This window comes from Trachypithecus francoisi, unplaced genomic scaffold (assembly GCF_009764315.1).
Source record: "Trachypithecus francoisi isolate TF-2019V2 unplaced genomic scaffold, Tfra_2.0 Lachesis_group13, whole genome shotgun sequence".
NCBI classification, from domain to species: domain Eukaryota; kingdom Metazoa; phylum Chordata; class Mammalia; order Primates; family Cercopithecidae; genus Trachypithecus; species Trachypithecus francoisi.
The window spans coordinates 29,462,722-29,480,478 of record NW_022681458.1 but is presented as its reverse complement, the minus strand read 5'-3'; the positions used below and the strand labels follow the sequence as shown (position 1 = coordinate 29,480,478).

At 36.9% G+C, this 17,757-nt stretch overlaps 1 protein-coding gene and 1 long non-coding RNA gene across 2 annotated transcripts in view; both read right to left on the bottom strand.

The window, feature by feature from the left end:
• LOC117094169 (receptor tyrosine-protein kinase erbB-4) overlaps window positions 1-17,757 on the bottom strand; it is a 925,342-nt gene that overhangs the window by 155,342 nt on the left and 752,243 nt on the right. The window contains exon 4 of the mRNA XM_033229398.1: window positions 16,554-16,688. Coding sequence (XP_033085289.1) covers window positions 16,554-16,688 — 135 coding nt within the window. The remainder of the gene's footprint in view (window positions 1-16,553; window positions 16,689-17,757) is intronic.
• Window positions 60-9,657, bottom strand: LOC117094575. Its single transcript, XR_004441590.1, has 3 exons — window positions 9,537-9,657; window positions 2,254-2,256; window positions 60-72 (listed from the first exon to the last, which is right to left on the bottom strand). It is a non-coding gene; the product is annotated as an uncharacterized LOC117094575 (long non-coding RNA).

Below are 17,757 nucleotides of genomic sequence, written 5' to 3'. Positions count from 1 at the left end.
CCCACCCATATTGAGGGTGAGTCTGCCTCTGCCAGTCCACTTACTTAAATGTTAACTTCTTTTGACAACACCCTTATAGACACAACCAGGAAATATATGTTGTATCCTTCAATCCAATCAAGTTGACAATCAATATTAACCATCACAGATGAGTCTTTTACTTGGAGAAAATTTAACTCAGTTTTACCGACCTAGCATTTTAACCTCTACACCTAATTCTTCCAGGCTTAGAATTTTTTTGCAGATTCTTATATAGCAGGATGACTTAAACTTTACGTGAAATACATTTTTTAAAATGTGAAAGATCACCAGATGTCTCTTACTGTGACATTACTTCACACTGATGTTCCTTGCTTTATATTTTGTGGTTCTAAAACATTTTAAAATTCAAAAGTATTCAAAGCAAAGTTAATTTCACCTTATTTTCCTTATTAAAGGAAATATGCAATACAGAATTTGTTTAGAAAAAGGTAACAAAAAAGCATTCTTAAATTCCAAGAGTCTCTAATTCTTTTTTAAAAACTCACCATTTTAAAAAATGTTAGAAGTTACTACTTCAAAGAAGAGCTGATTATTCAAATTGCTTGGTCTTTCTCTTTCTATTATGTTTGAACAGTGTGAAACTGTGTGAAAACCTTTCTCATATCAGTGACATTTAGTTATATCATGATATATTTTTCAATAAAATTCACATATTTTAGTGAAAATGCTTGTTAAAATGTACTTAAAAATAAGTTTCAGAGAAACAATGAAGCAATGAAACCTGAAGGCTGCCCTCAAATAGACAATTTGAATTTCAGAGACGTACTATTTCAAGAAATTTTGATCACTTCAACTCTTCACTGGAAGCCAACAAATCTGCTCCACACTAGAAATTGTAAGCTACTTGAGGCTCTCAGAGAGCCCCAAATCAGGCTCTTAATACCTACGTTACAGAATATGCAAATTAGAAATAGGGTTCTTTAAGTGCCTGTGATATACCAGGCCCAGGAGGTCACAGGCATTTAAAGCACTGTGATTTTTATTATTGAAATTAATGACACAGAAGTTTCACATAACAGAGAACTAAATATTCTCTAAGAGGGGACTCATGTATTTGGTAGTTGGCTCATTTGTAGCATGCCCATATGTTCTATGCCAATTTCAAACTAACATATGGCCTGAAATGTCTGCATCATATTAGGGTTTGCTAATCATTTTACCATCATAGAAATCTTATACTAGGTCAGTGCTACTTACACCTCTTCCTAGAATCAACAGGAGAATTTTGAAGATAGTCAGATTCTCTTCTTTATACAAAACTTAGTTAGAATTTCTGAGTGAATTTGGATACATGCCCACATTTGGAAATCGTAATCTAGTTACCTTTGGACATGACAAAGCTTATCCTTTTGTGCTAGCGCTAGACCATGCTATCATTTTTCTCTATACAACATCTACATGCTACACAACATCTCTGCTGGTCACTTCATGTAATAATATTTTCTTCTTGCAACAAGCTATGGTCATAAAGAAGATTTAAGGTTCGTCAGTGGAAACTGAATCTAAACATAGGTGAAGGTGGAACATTGCCATTTTAAGAGCTAGAGCAGTAAGCTTGTGGGGTACAAAGGAGTTATTCTTTGAGACAGAAACTCTTGTTTAATCTGAGAGGGATCACATTTCTAAACCTTTTAGTCAAACAGAAATAAAATCTACTCATTATTCTTGCATAAAACTTGAATGCAAAAGTTAGCATGAGTGCAGCTAAGTATACAGTTTAATAAAAAAAAATGTTAGCAGAAAATGATGCTGAAGAGTCAAATGTTTTTTCTTTACAAATTTTGAGCTAAGTTGTCCTATGCCTAAAGAAGCTAAAGAGGTGGTTCTTTCTTGAAAAGTGTGTGTGTGTGTGTGTGTGTGTATGTGTGTGTGTGTTTTACTCAGCATTTGCTCACAAGAGACTAGGGGCTACAATCAGTTCATACCATACATGGGGAGTTGGCCGAATCTCTTGGGGCTCTTATAGAGAAAAATGATAAGCAACTGAACTGGCCTCAGCCTGGCATTACATTTACAGGGCTGTTCATATTCACAGGTGGTAGTACCCAGTGTGCAAAGCCAACTGTTAAAAATTTCTAGAATTTTGAGAGCATTTCATTAAACAACCATTACTAAGTATTAAACTATATAAACCCACAATTAAATATTATTAAAACAAAGGTAATATATATTGGAAATTCATTATTTCCTAATTAGTTTAGTATATTTTACTATCTCCTATGTAATTGAGTTCATTTACATCTACTGAACCTGTATGGTGGAAATACTACATAATGCTGTGATACATCTCTTCCAAAATCCACACTGATTGCTGAAAGGGGAAGAATATTAGTAATATTCATACCATGAAAATCAGTAAGCTCAACAAATTGGAGCTTCCCCCCTATTTTTGGAGAGTAGTTATTAAACTTTATCAGCACAGCACTGACATATGGTATAATTTAAGACTGAAGAAATCATGCTTTCGGAAAATGCACTGTTAAAACTTGTCTAAGGGAGTCACACCATATTCTGTGCCTGGAGTATTTCCTAATACGATAATTGATGTTTCCACTGAATTAGAAACAGAAAATGAAACGAGCTTTGAACTGAATAAGAGGGAAAAATGACCTACGGGAAGATAAAGAGACTTATCCCTAAGGTCTGAACATGGTCAGAGGGTCTCAGTAGTGGGGGATATCTTCAACAACAACACATGCACAGGGACATGGAAGTTAATTTTGGGCCTCTCTCTCTGCAAATAACCATTCTTTTTTTTTTTTTTTGAGACGGAGTCTTGCTGTGTCGCCCAGGCTGGAGTGCAGTGGCGCCATCTCGGCTCACTGCAAGCTCCGCCTCCCGGGTTCACGCCATTCTCCTGCCTCAGCCTCCGAGTAGCTGGGACTACAGGTGCCCACCACTACGCCCGGCTAGTTTTTTGTATTTTTAGTAGAGACGGGGTTTCACCATGTTAGCCAGGATGGTCTTGATCTCCTGACCTCGTGATCCACCCGCCTCGGCCTCCCAGAGTGCTGGGATTACAGGCTTGAGCCACCGCGCCCGGCCTGCAAATAACCATTCTTATTATTAATAAAATTATGTTAATAACTATGAGGTCTCACTTTGTCACCCAGGCTGGAGCACATTGGTACAATCACAGCTCACTTTAGCCTTGACCTCCTGGGCTTAAGCGATCCTCTTACCTCTGACTCCCAAGTAACTGAGACTACAGGTATACTTCACCATACCGGGCTTTTTTTTTTTTTTTGTAAAAATGGGGTCCTACTCTGTTGCCCTGGTTGCTCTCAGATTCCAGGTTTAAGAGAATCCTCCTACTTCAGCCTCCCAGATTTCTGGGATTACAGCATGAGCTACCATGCCTTGTCAATAACTGGTTTTATTTGTGCTTTGAAGGGATCAGGCACCTGGGTCTTAAGAGCAGTTGAGGGAGTGCCTAGCCTAGCTGTGACATGATGGGAGTCCTTGGTAGCAGAAGCTGGGAGGTTGGCAGTAAGAGAATAAGACCAGAGAGGTGAAGCTATAGAATTTACTCCAAATTTTTGGTTAAGTTATATGTAAAAGAGAAGTAGAAACTAATTCATAATTATAAACTGTTGATACTAATATTGTACATATGTGTGTGTATAAATTTACATAAATGTTTACTTTTTATGTACTTATTACATATAAATATTTTTATATGTTTATATTTATATACTCATATATGTTATGATTTTCAGGAAAAAATAATAATACATGCAATGCATGATGAATACGGGGACTAAGGTGAACTATGGAAGAGAGGGTGTGAGATAATTCTTCTGTTCTGCCACCTGGAGGTCAGGTTAAGTACTTCCAAGGAATAAATATTCTGTCACTTTCAAGAAAGCAGGGATTATACTTCTTTAACTTTATATATATGTATATATACACACACACACACACACTTCATATACATGCTATGAAGTACATAAACTTCATCTATATATACTATGAAGTATATATACTTCACCATAAAATATACTTTATAATGAAGTATATATACTTCATAGTATATATATACACACTTCATATATATACTTATTTATATACACTTCATATATCATATTTATGTGAAGTATATATATATAAAGGAGAAATGTTAACTAGATGAAACCAACCTGGATTACTCCAGCCTGAACTCAGATCACAAAGGACATTAATTATTGAACAAACAAACCCTCAGTAGTGGCTACACAATAGGATGCCCTGATCCAACACTGAGGTTGTAAACCCTATTGTCGATATGGATCTAGAATAGGATTGTGCTGCTGTCCCTAGGGTAACTTATTCCGTTGATCAAATTATTGGGTAATGTGTAAAAACTCACTTAGACTAGTGAGGTCTTAGTTTAGATTGTTTGGATGTTGAATTATGCTCTGAGGTCACCCCAACCAAAAATTTTTTTTTGGAGACAGAGTCTCCATCTGTCGCCCAGGCTGGAGTGCAATGGTGTGGTCTTGGCTCACTGGAATCTCTGCCTCCCGGGTTCAAACAATTCTTCTGCCCCAGCCTCCCGAGTAGCTGGGATTACCAGCACCCGCTATCATGCCCAACTAATTTTTGTATTTTTGTAGAGATGGGATTTCACCATGTGGGCCAGGCTGGTTTTGAACTCTTGACCTCAGGTGATCCACCCGCCTCAACCTCCCAACGTGCTGGGATTACAGGCATGAGCCACTGAGCCTGGCCAAGCAGTTTAAAATTTTTAATACGGTGATAGTAGGCTAGGGCCTGTAGGCTTGAGTTTTTATTTGCATTAACGGATTAAAGCTACATAGGGTCTTCTCATCTTATTTGTTTATATCCACCTCTTCACAGATAGGTCAATGTCACTGATTAAAAGTAAAATACAGCTGAACCCTCATCTGGCCGTTCATACAAGTCCCTATTTAGGGAACAAGTAATTATGCTACCTTTGCATGGTTAGCATATCGCGGCTGTTGGACATATGTCACTGGGCAGGCAGTGCCTCTAATACTGATAATGCTAGAAGTGGTGTTTTTGGTAAACAGGTGGGGTAAGATTTGATGAATTCCTTTTACTTTTTTTTTTTTTTTTTTTTTTTGAGACGGAGTCTGGCTTTGTCGCCCAGGCTGGAGTGCGGTGGCCGGATCTCAGCTCACTGCAAGCTCCGCCTCCTGGGTTCACGCCATTCTCCTGCCTCTGCCTCCCAAGTAGCTGGGACTACAGGCGCCCGCCTCGTCGCCCGGCTAGTTTTTTGTATTCTTTAGTAGAGACGGGGTTTCACCGTATTAGCCAGGATGGTCTCGATCTCCTGACCTTGTGATCCGCCCGTCTCGGCCTCCCAAAGTGCTGGGATTACAGGCTTGAGCCACCGCGCCCGGCCTCCTTTTACTTTTTGTAATCTTTCCTTAGAGCTTGACTATGTTGGGTTAACAGTGCATATAATAGGGTGCTTATTATATTGTTTATTAATATTGGGCTGTTAACTGTCAGTGGGTTGTTCTGGTCTGATGTAAGCTTACACAATAGAGAATGTTTTCATGTTATTTATATTAACATGATTGCTTCTATTAATAGATTAGTCCAATGAGATGTTTGGAGTTCAGTAGAGTGATTAGAATTCAAGATAGTAAGATGTTGAACTTAAACGCTTTCTTAATTGGTGGCTGCTTTTGGGCCAACTGTGGTGGTAATAATTTTTACTCTCTGCAGGAAGGTTGTTTCCCAAGGTCTAAAGAGCTGTCCCTCTCTAGACTAACAGTTAAACTTACAGGGGAATTACATAATTCTGTGGGTAAGTTTAAAGTTGAACTAAGAGTCTATCTTGGACAATGAGCTGTCACCAGGCTCGGTAGGCTTGTCACTGTTACTCATGAATCTTCCCACTATTTTGCCACATAGGTGAATGTGGCCTTTCAGCTGTTCTTGAGTAGCTCATCTGGTTTTGGGGGACTTGGCTATAGTTCTCTGTGTAAAGTTATTTCTAGTTAATAGATTATGCAGAAGGTATAAGGGCTTGTCTTTGCTTTTTAGTGCTTGATATAGCTCTTTCATCTTTCCCTTACTGTATTATGTCTATTGTGCCAAGATAAAAATTTCTATTGCCTATACTTTTGTCTAAGTAAATGGTTTAAGATAGTTTGATAATATTTTTAGTGAGGTTTGGGGCTCGAGTTGGCTAAAAGTGATCAGGCCATGATGAAATCTTCTGGGTGTAAGCCAGATGCTTTGGGTTAAGCTACACTTTGGTTTGTCCAAGCACACTTTCCAGTATGCTTACCATGTTACAACTTATCTCCTCTATAGGTGTCTAGAAAAGTATCAGTAATAGTGATTTCTAAAGTAATATTTGAAGAGGGTGATAGGTGTGTGCCTGCTTCATGGCTTTATTCAAACAAGCACTCTGCTCTTGGTTTACTGCTAAATCCTCCTTGAGCCCTTAGATTTCACAAAGGTTTTCATGATATTTTTCTGGACATAGAAAATGTAGCCCATTTCTTGCCACCTCATAGGTTACACCTTGACCTAATGTTTATATGTGTATACTTATGCTTACTATATAACCTTTTTAGGGTTTGCTGAAGATGGTGGTATACAGGCTGGGGACAAGAGGTGGTGAGGTGTATCGGGGTTCATCGATTATAGAACAGACTCCTCTAGAGGGATGTAAAGCACTGTCAAGTCCTTTGAGTTTTAAGCTGTTGCTTGTAGTACTCTGGCGAATGGTTTTGTTAATGTAAATATTCGACTTTAGGGCTAAGCATAGTGGGGTATCTAATCCCAGTTTGGGCCTTATCTATTGTGTCTTCAGGGTATTAAAGCCACTTTGTGGTATATTTTATGTCAGCTCGAATTTTTTACAACTTAGATGGAGTTTTTTATAACTTAGCTTTATTGAGGGTGGATCGTAAACATTCTTTACACCAAGTTTTATTAGCTCGGGTTAATCATATGGCTGTGGTGGCTGCCACGAAGTTAACCAACCCTAAATATTAGTATAACTTAGTCAAACTTTTATCATTAAAGATTTATCACTGCTGTTTTCTGAAGGGGTGTGGTTGAGCAAAGTGTTTTGAGCTGCATTCGTGTGTGCTTGATCCCTGCTCGTTTTAATCTGGGTGATCTAGAGGGCATTTTCACTGGGGTGGAGATACTTGCATGTGTAATCTTACTAAGAGCTAATAAAAAAGGCCAGGACCAAACCTATCTGTTTATGAGGTTGTGTGAACCCATCTAGACATTTTTAGTGTCTTTCTTTGAATGGTTAAGCTACACTAACTGCATGGAATACTTAAGTGAAAATTAAAACATGAGAAAGAAGTAAATACAAATGGTTGTTTACAGTTCTGGAAATTCAGCGTCTTTAAATTTGAATTGGCAGAAGTTTGGCTGAGAGGATTACTCATAATTAAGGCTGAGAGGATTTACTCATGATTTAGCGGTATGTTATATTGGGACAGCACTTTCAGAGGGATATGCTCGAGGTATTATGTTAGTATATGGCAGAGGTTTAGTTACTATATCTATTATACAGAATGGAGGTTTTATTTGGTAGGAGGGCCTTAAGATTTTTTAGAAAATTACATAAATCGAGAGGTAGCTCTTGGAGCATTTGTGGTTAAAATACGATTTCTGGGCTCTGACTGGGTTGCATTTTTAGTCTCTTGTTTTTGGGGTTTGGCGAGGGTATGTTTACCTAGATTGATGGCAAAGTCAGAGAGGGAGGGAGGGTAGTTTGCAGATTTAATCGGAAATAGTTCTTCAAACTGAGCGTATGTGCGTGAGCATACATGCACGAGTGTATGTGCGTAAGCATATGTGTGTGAGCATCTACTGATTATGTCCTTCAAGCATGATATACTTCTCCTCACATGACAAAAACTAGCCCCTATCTCGATTATGTTTCAAATCTTCCCATCAACAAAAGCGAATATCCTCCTATCACAATTCTATCCATTATAGTGGGCGGTTGAGGGGGACCTAACCAAACACAACTGCGTAAAATCCTAGCCCACTCCTCTATCACTCACATAGGTTGAATAATAGCAGTACTAATTTATAACCCAAACATTACCGCTCTAAATCTGATTATTTACCTTATCTTAACAACAACCGCATTTCTAGCACTCAACCTGAGTCTAAGCATCACAACCCTGTCACTATTTCATGCCTGAAAGAAATTGGCACGGTTGACACTTATAATTCCACTAATTCTACTATCCCTACGAGGTTTACCCCCATTACAGGGTTCCTGCCTAAATGAATCATCATCCAAGAACTTACAAAAAATGATAGCCTTATCACCATAACCATTACAGCTACCATAACCCTACTCAACCTGTACTCTTACATACACCTCATTTATTCCATCTCGGTAACACTATTCCCCACATCTAATACTATGAAACTAAAATGCCAATTCGAAATCGTAAAATGCATACTACTTCTCACTCCCCACCTGTCATCTCTTCTATCCTCCTCTTCCCCATCTCTCCATTAATACTAACTATAACTTAGAAATGTAGGTTAAATAAGACCAAGGACCTTCAAAGCCCTTAGTAAGCAAATTGCACTTAATTTCTGTAACAGACCTAAGTGCTCCAAGACTCTATTCTGCATCAGTTGAATGCAAATCAACCACTTTAATTAAGCTAAACCCTTACTAGATTGGTAGAATTCAAACCCACGAAAATTTAGTTAACAACTAAACCCCCTAATCAACTGGCTTCAATCTGCTTCTCCCACCACGGGGGAAAAAGGCGGGAGAAGTCCCCGCAGGATTGAAGCTGCTCCTTTGAATTTGCAATTCAATATGAGAAATCACCTCAAGGCTGGTAAACAGTGGCCTTGACCTCTGTCATCGGAACACTATACCTGTTATTCGGCGCATGGGCGGGGATCGTAGGCACTGCCTTAAGCCTCCTAATTCGAGCAGAACTAGGCCAACCAGGAACTCTGCTAGGAGATGATCAGATCTCCAATGTTACTGTTACCGCCCACACATTCGTTATAATCTTCCTTATGGTGATACCAATCCTAATTGGGGGTTTCAGCAACTGGCTAGTCCCTCTAATAACTGGTGCACCCGATAGGGCATTCCCCTGGATACGCAATATGAGCGTCTGACTTCTCCCCCCATCTTTTCTACTCTCACTTGCATCTTCAATAGTGGAAGCCGGCGCTGGAACCGGCTGGACAGTTTATCCTCCTTTAGCAGGAAACCTAGCACATGCAGGAGGCTCTGTGGACCTGACCATCTTCTCACTCCACTTGGCAGGTGTCTCTTCTATTTTGGGGCCATTAATTCATTACCACTATTATTCACATCAAAACCCTAGGTATATCCCAATATCAAACACCCCTTTTTGTTTCATCAGTCCTCATTACCACAGTCCTTTCCCTTCTAGTCCTAGCCTCTGGCATTACTATACTATTAACTGACCATAACCTCAACGCCACTTTGTTTGACTCTGCTGGCGGGGGTGACCCTATCTTGTACCAATATTTACTCTGATTTTTTGGTCACCCTGAAGTCTATATCCTTATCCTACCAGGCTTCGGGATAATCTCCCACATGGTAACATATTATTCTGGTAAAAAGGAACCATTTGGATACATGGGCATAGAGCTGTGATATCAATTGACTTCTTAGGATTTATCATATGGGCTCACCAAATATTTACAGTAGAGATAGATGCAGACACACGAGCATACATCACCTCCGCTACCATAAGTATTGCTATCCTTACTGGCGTCAAGGGCTTTAGCTGATTAGTCACCCTGCATGGCGGTAACATCAAATGATCTCCCACAATATTCTGTGCCCTATGATTAATTTTCCTTTTCACAGTAGGAGGCTTAACCGGCATCTTCTTAGCTAATTTGTCACTAGATATTATCTTACAGGACACATATTATGTTGTAGCCCATTTCCACTATGTCCTATCAATAGGAGCAGTATTCACCATTATAGGAGGCTTTGTCCACTGATTCTCCTTGTTTTCAGGCTATACACTTAGTCAGATCTATGCTAAAATCCACTTCACCATTATATTCATAGGTGTTAATTTAACCATTTCTCCACAGCACTGCCTCAGCCTATCCGGTATGCCTCGATGTTACTCTGATTATCCTGATGCATACACCACGTGAAATATTATCTCATTCTTAGGGTCATTTATCTCATTAATAGCAGTTATACTAACAATCTTTATGATCTGAGAAGCCTTTGCTTCAAAACGAAAAGTACTAACAATTGAACAACCATCTACTAATTTAGAGTGGCTTTATGGCTGTCCACCACCTTACCACACATTCGAAGAGCCAGCCTCGGGAAAATCTAAATGAGAAAGGAAGGAATCGAACTCCCAGAAACTGGTTTCAAGCCCATCCCATAACCTCTATGACTCTCTTGATAAGATATTAGTAAAATTGTTACACAACTTTGTCAAAGTTAATTCATAGGTTAAATCCTATATGTCTCAATGGCTTATCCAGTTCAATTAGGCCTTCAAGATGTCACATCACCTATTATAGAAGAAGTACTCACTTTCCATGACCATGCTCTTATAATTTTTAAAATAATTATATATATATATATATATATATACACACACACACACACACACACACACAATTTGGTAAAAGGTTGATTGAGAGGAACTTATCATATATAATAAAATTGAAGGCTGGGCGCAGTGGCTCACGCCTGTAATCTTAGCACTTCGTGAGGCTGTGGTGGGAGGATAACTTGTGTCCAGGAGTTTGAGTCTAGCCTGGCCAACATAGGGAGATCCTGTCTCTACAAACAGTAAGAAACAATTATCTGGGTGTAGTGACATGCATCTGTGATCTCAGCTACTCAGGAGGCTGAAACAGGAGGAATGCCTGAACCCAAGAGGTTGAGGCTGCAGTGAGCTGTGACACCACTGCACTCCAGCTGGGTGACAGAGCAAGGCCCAGTCTCAAAAGAAAAAAAAAAAAAAGGAAAAGAAAATAAAGATGCATATTGAAAACCGTACTCAAAAAGTGAAACAATGCATTTTCATCTCAAGGAACTAAGAGACAAGACAACCAGGCTAGCAGGTGTACTGTGCTTTCTTCTGGTAATGTTCTTAAGTAAAAGTTAATTCCTAGAGTGAGTTTCAGTTGACCTGGAAAGCCTCTTCTTATAAATGTAGTGACAAAGGCCATCTACGGTGTGGGTCAGGTGCAAGTCCTTACCTTCTCAAAATAGCATTAAAAAGGCAGCTGAGCTGCCATTTGATCTTAGTGCATTCTTTTTTAAAACACATTTTAGATTCTGTTAGTTCTCATTGCTAATATTTTTTTTCAGAAAAATTGCATCAGAATTCATAAGTGATCTTAAGTTCTTTTGTTTTTTGTTTTATTAAGTCAGGTCCATAAAAATCTATTGTACAGGTATTTTAGAAAAACGATCTTTTGGATTCACACAGATTCAATGTATCCTTTCCATGTCTAATGTTTTTCATATATTCCCATTTCCCTAATTTAGGGTGTTATTTTAAAATATCTTTTGCAAACAGTGTGTGTGATTTCATTCCATGTATATGTTTATGCAAAGTTAGGTGTGTTGTATGTCTAATGCACACAAACTGAAGCTGTACTACAATACATCGAAGGTAAATTTTCTTGCTACTTTTTAGTTTTGTTTTGTTTTACTACAAAGTACCTTAGAAAGGCACATCTATTTTACCTAAATATTTCATATAGAAGGAGTAACACAAGTTGGTAATGTAACAAATCAGGTTTAATTGTACTCTATTTTGAGAATTCTATTTCAAGAAAGCTAGATATATATAATACAAAGTGCAATATTAATTAGGAGTGGGTCATTACTATGATATGTAAAAGTCATTGAAAAAAGTTTAAAACATGGATAGTTTGAATGCAGGCAGAACATCTGGTTTAAACAAGTGATTAGTCCTGGAATTATGTTCATGAATACAGTGGTATCGATGAATTTGCCAATTCCCCCTCTCCGACTTCAGTTGTTAGTTGGTATTTGTTTCTAGAAAGCAACTTAGAATGAGTGATGTACCTAGTGTAATCAAAGATAAAGGTTGCAGGGTCTGGAGCCACTGAGGTTTGTTCTTCTCAGTGTCTTGATGAGCTACACCTATGAGAGATGACCTTCTAGTTACTAAAATACACTTAAAATGTAGAAACATAGTTAAATGTCAATGAATATATAATGAAAATATAACTGTCACATATTTTAAAAATACTTCTGTCCTCATATGGTCAATTCATAGAAAAATTATAATTGGAAAGTCCTTTATTCTTTTGTCGTAAGAAATCGCCCTTCGATTGACACAGTAACTCATTTATTGCTCATAATAGGCCTATGAAGTTGATGATAATAACAGCTCCTGGGCAAAAAAAAAAAAAAAAAGAAAACCTATGTGTGATCTTTCATGCAGGAGCACAGGCAATTACTTTACCTGGCAAGGTTCCTGGGGTAAAGTTGTTCTCCCACACCAGACTTGGTGCCCAGTCAATGCAATGCAGTCTCTCAGGGAGTTGCAGTAAGAGACTCAGGGTTTGCTGACCAGTCATGTCTCATGTATGTCTCCCATCCTGGCCCAGGCACGCTATTCAGAGACCTCTTTATTAAGGTCCTTTGATAGCAGCTTTTCTTAGATGCTTTCACTAAGATCTCCTTATAGGGAGGAAGTAAGGGGGTCTGGAAGACACCTTTTCTCCACTCTGACTCCATACTCAGTACTTTTCACTCAGGCCTTCCCACCCCTTTTTCCTTCAAGCTTCCAGGTTCATAAAACTTTCAGAACAATTTTTTCCCACTCCCTCCTCAGTGCAACAATTCCCCATGTCTGCACTGATCCATCTGACCCTCACCTCGCACTGTTTTATGGGGGAAACATGAGACAGTGAAGTTGGTGCTTTTTCTGGTTTAGTCTCTTGAATAAACCATTGCAGTAAGTGATTAAAAGCTTGGCTGTTACCCCATTTTTGCTTGTCTGAATAGACCACTGTCACCTAGTAGCTTAGCTCTCCACTCAGCTCAGCTCTTGACACTCTGTCTTTTATAGGTGAGGAAATGAAGGGGCTGAGGGCATACATGACTTTTTTAAGGTCAAATTGCTGGTAAGCAGCAGTGCCAGGTTTCAAAAAAACCAATTTGGCTCCCAAATTCATTCTCTGAACTATATCATCTTCTCTGATGAGAAATCATTGTTTCTCTATTTTTCCGTATTAATATTCTTGTATATTCCTATTTGCTTAAATTTTAGAGGGCAACTTATTTACATCATTTTGATATTCTTGTGGTGCTGAGGGGTCATTACTATAGTGCTCCAAGTAAATGAAACATCATTCACTATAGGATTTTTTCACTTCGAAGGATTAGTTTATTGAATAAGCCCAGTTGATAGGTAATAATTTCTACTAGGGATGTATGAGAAAAAAAAGGATTTCTTCAAAAGGCTGAGAACTTCTCCATAACCCTCCTGAAGTTTGAATTTAAATACTTCAAGTAAATTTTAGAAAATATAACTTGGTTATAATTATTCCTAAATAATATATTTTTAAGGAGTATCATTTTTAATTGCTTTTATAGATACTTCAGACCTTTTCTTCACAGTCTTAACCACGTTTAAGTGTATGTTTTGTAATGTTAAGTATATCACATTGTTTTCCAACAGATCTCTAGAACTTTTTCAACCTTGCACAATTACAACTTGACTCGTTAAAGAGCAATTGAACATTTAGCCTTCCTTCCAACCCCAGGCTACCACCATTCTACATTCTATTTTCTATGAGTTTGACAGTTTAGTTACTTCATGTAAGTGAAATCATACAGTATTTATGTTTTTGTGACTGGCTTATTTCCTTTAGCATAGTGTCCTCAAGATTTATTGTTGTAGCATGTGACTAGATCTCCTTAATATCATCCCATTGGTCTATTTAGCTTTTGCTCTTGGTATTTTTGGCATTATATCCATGAATGTATTGCTAAACATAGAGTCATAAAGCTTTCTCCCGATATTTTCTGCCAAGACTCTTATAGTTTTAAGTCTTATGCTTAGGTCTGTGATTTGCTTTTGAGTTAATTTTTAAACACGGCATATGATACAGGCCCAAGATCAATCTTTTGCACATGAATATCTAGTTTTCCCAGCATCGTTTGTTGAAGAGACTTCCCTTTAAAATACAGTATTTATGTCTATCACTGACTGAAAATTATATTAGATATTAATCCTACTGCTAATATTTATAATTTGATGTACTAATAAGCATATTACCATATTAGGTATCTGTTTCTTAAGCATTTTGATAACTGTATCTCAACCTAACTTGTTTTCCTTATAATCCATTGTAATTTATTTTATGTATTTATTGATTGCTATGCATTCATGAATTAAATTATTTTTTTGTGCTCATTTATTCTTCTAAAAATATTATGAGAAGAGGTCAATGGGCTTCACCAAGCTGCTGCAGTGTCCATTGCCTCAAAAAATATTAAAAATTCAGAGTTTGTTTTTGTAATTTACACACAAATGAAGTCTTGAACTAGGGCAACCATAATAATAAATATGTAAAATCAAGAAATGGGCAAAAATCAGGATGACTCAGCGATTAACTGCCAAGAGTCAAGTGAAAGTAAAGACAATAATGACCCACCAAATTTTTAACCTGGTTGAGTGATTGGTTGGTGGTATGTAGTTCTAGGGAGTCATCAACCTAGAGGTTGCATTTAAAGCCTTGAGAGTGTCTGAGATCACCCCTGGGGAGAGGACAGAGAAATAAATTGAGTAAAGATAAAACCATAGGAAACTAATAGTCAAAGAATAGTCAATTCATTATTAACAGCTATGGTGTCATGTGGTATATATAATGTGTCAGCAAATAAAACTACTATGTAAATAATAAAACTTTGGCAATCAATTCGTAATTTGTAAAAGACCATTGGTTATGACTCTACTCTGCATTTATAATTTTTGCACCTGCAATTATTTACATGCAAAAAACAATACAGCCACAGTTGCCTAATTATAGGCACAACCATCCAAATTTGTCTTCAAAAAGAATAGCACAAAGAGACACCATCTGTGAAAGTGCAGCAAACCCCTCAGACCTTTCCTGCTCCAAATTCTGTAAGGCTGGTGGGCACACTTCCCTTTTGGCTTCTGTCTCAGGCTTTATTCTTGCCTGATCTTATTCATGCATTACAGACTAGTCAGTCTGATAAGCTGATAGTTAGCAGGCCTTTCCTTTTACCCAACCAATATCCACACCCCACCACCACTATCCCACCAATATAATATGTGCAATAGTATGGGCAGACTGAAAACAGAAGCCATTTCTGAAACACATCATTTATCTCGTTAATGTGAAAAGATTGCATTTTGTCACAGGTAATTTTACAAAGTAGGCAACGTGAATACCATAAAGACAAAATCCCATACAAATTTCTGCTCAAAGGTGACAAGAAAATTATGTTACTCTACTTTTTACATAAAGTTTTAGCCATTTATTAAAAACACAGCTGTCAGTTTTGATCAAATATATTCATATTTCCCCATTATATTATTAGGGCCATGATGAAATTTAATAATTGTCCCTTGGAGTTTGATTTTTCACAAAAATGTCATAACACAATCAGTAATAGCAAATAATTATTGAACTACGTTGAGACAGTTATGATTTCAGCTGGGAAATATATAATAGATGAGAAATATAAAACCCAGGTTAACACTTGATAAAGATTCTGTTCTCATACAAATGTCAGTAGTAATAAATGTGGGGACAACATAGCCTGCTTTATGAAAATGAAAGAGATACCAGACAGAATAATTTTCAAAGGTTTAAATCATGGTTCAAACATTATTTGCTTATTATTTAATCATATTAAACACTTTAAATCTGATAAATTCTTTGTGATAAAAAGAATACACAATTTAAGAATGAGAAATTCAGTAGTTTATTAGACTAATGACTAAAATCAGACTGTAACATGTTTCTTCTATATGAAATCTATATTTCTCCATTCCGTAAGTGTTTGAAATCATTAAGTATGACCATGAAGGCTTCAGGGGCAAATGAAGGCTTAAGAATTCTGCAACATTCACTAGTTTTTACTTTTTTATTTAAAAAATTACAGTGAATAGAAAGGTACATTTTTGTTCTACTACCTTTGTCTCAAAGGTATACGGGTCACAGAGACTTGAAGCAATGGTTGGGTACCAGCCTTAAGTTCGTGGATACTGGGACACAGGTTTGTACATTGGAAGTATGATTAAGTAATTTAAGCAAAGAGGAACATGTTAACACAATGAGAATTTGTGAAGAGCAAACATGATCTCCATAAGAGAATTAACTAGAAGTAAAATGTTGGTCAGCCATTTGTTCTGTCATATATAACTGAACATTTCAATGAGTGCAATCAAAGTTCAAAATATTAGTAATGGCATGATAAGCATAACTCATTCATCTCCAAATAGGGTAGAACATTTTGAGACATTAAAAATAATAATTCTACTTACATCCTGAACTACCATTTGTTGACACAAGAGTCAAGTTGGAAGGCCATGGGTTCCGAACAATATCTTGCCAATGAATAGTATCCGCATAACAAAGGAATTTGTTCTGGTCTACATAGACTCCACCATTTAGGATTTCTGTATTAAAAAACAAAGAAACAAATCTTTTGTCAAACTGCTTGTTGATGAAAAGATAATCAACAAAAACGATTTGCTCTTAACTATTTTCAATGTTAAATTAGAGTCATGCTGCTAATAGCCAAGAAACCTTTTAAAATATCTTCCACTGAATCATATACATTGATTGCAGGAATTTGAAAAGATTGAAAATTACAAAAGTGAAAAACAACCACTCATATTTGTACACTCTGAGAGTAACGCTCCTAAAATTTTGATATAAATGTTACAGTCTTTTATCTGTTTTCTTCCCTAGAATTAAAATAATATTTTATATAATATTTTATAATCTGCTTGTTTTGTTTAATATTATATAATGAGTATTTAATAGTAATTACTACTCTGTATTTTAATGAGAATAGGATATGTCATAGTATACATTAAATAGTAATTATTTAACCAATCCCCTCTTGTTGGTAATTTAACTTATTTATTTCTGATTGGTCTTTAAAACAAATTTCCACATATGACATTCCAAGGTCATAGAGTGTGGATATTTTTAAGATTTTTGGTATCAATTGTCAAATTATCCTTAGAGAGATTGTTTCAGCCAAGATGACATTGACTGCAGTCAGTAGGTAAGTAATTAGCACAAAGTGGAAGCTAAAATTAATGCCTCAATCACAAAAATGTTGTCATCTCAAATGAAATTGATAGGATTGCCAATTATTCTTAGCAACACAAAGCAATGAATAACAAATCCTGTGGTTCATTGAAATAAGGATATGACTGTGGGATAACAAGCACTAAAGCCAATTTGTACTTGATTCTTTATTTCACAACACTGGCCTTGATTAGCTAATTTGTCCTCCACAAACAATGACTGACCACAGAAATGAATTCTCTTTTGGATAGCTTTAAGTCATCCAGGAAAATAAAAACTGAGATCTATCCTCTGAAAATATTATTCTTATTATTTGAAGAAATTAGCTAGAAATACACATAACACCTTCCTGCCCAATATGTACTACATTTTCCCCTATTGTTCAATACAAAAGCAATTTAAGAGAAATCATGCATCAGTCCATAA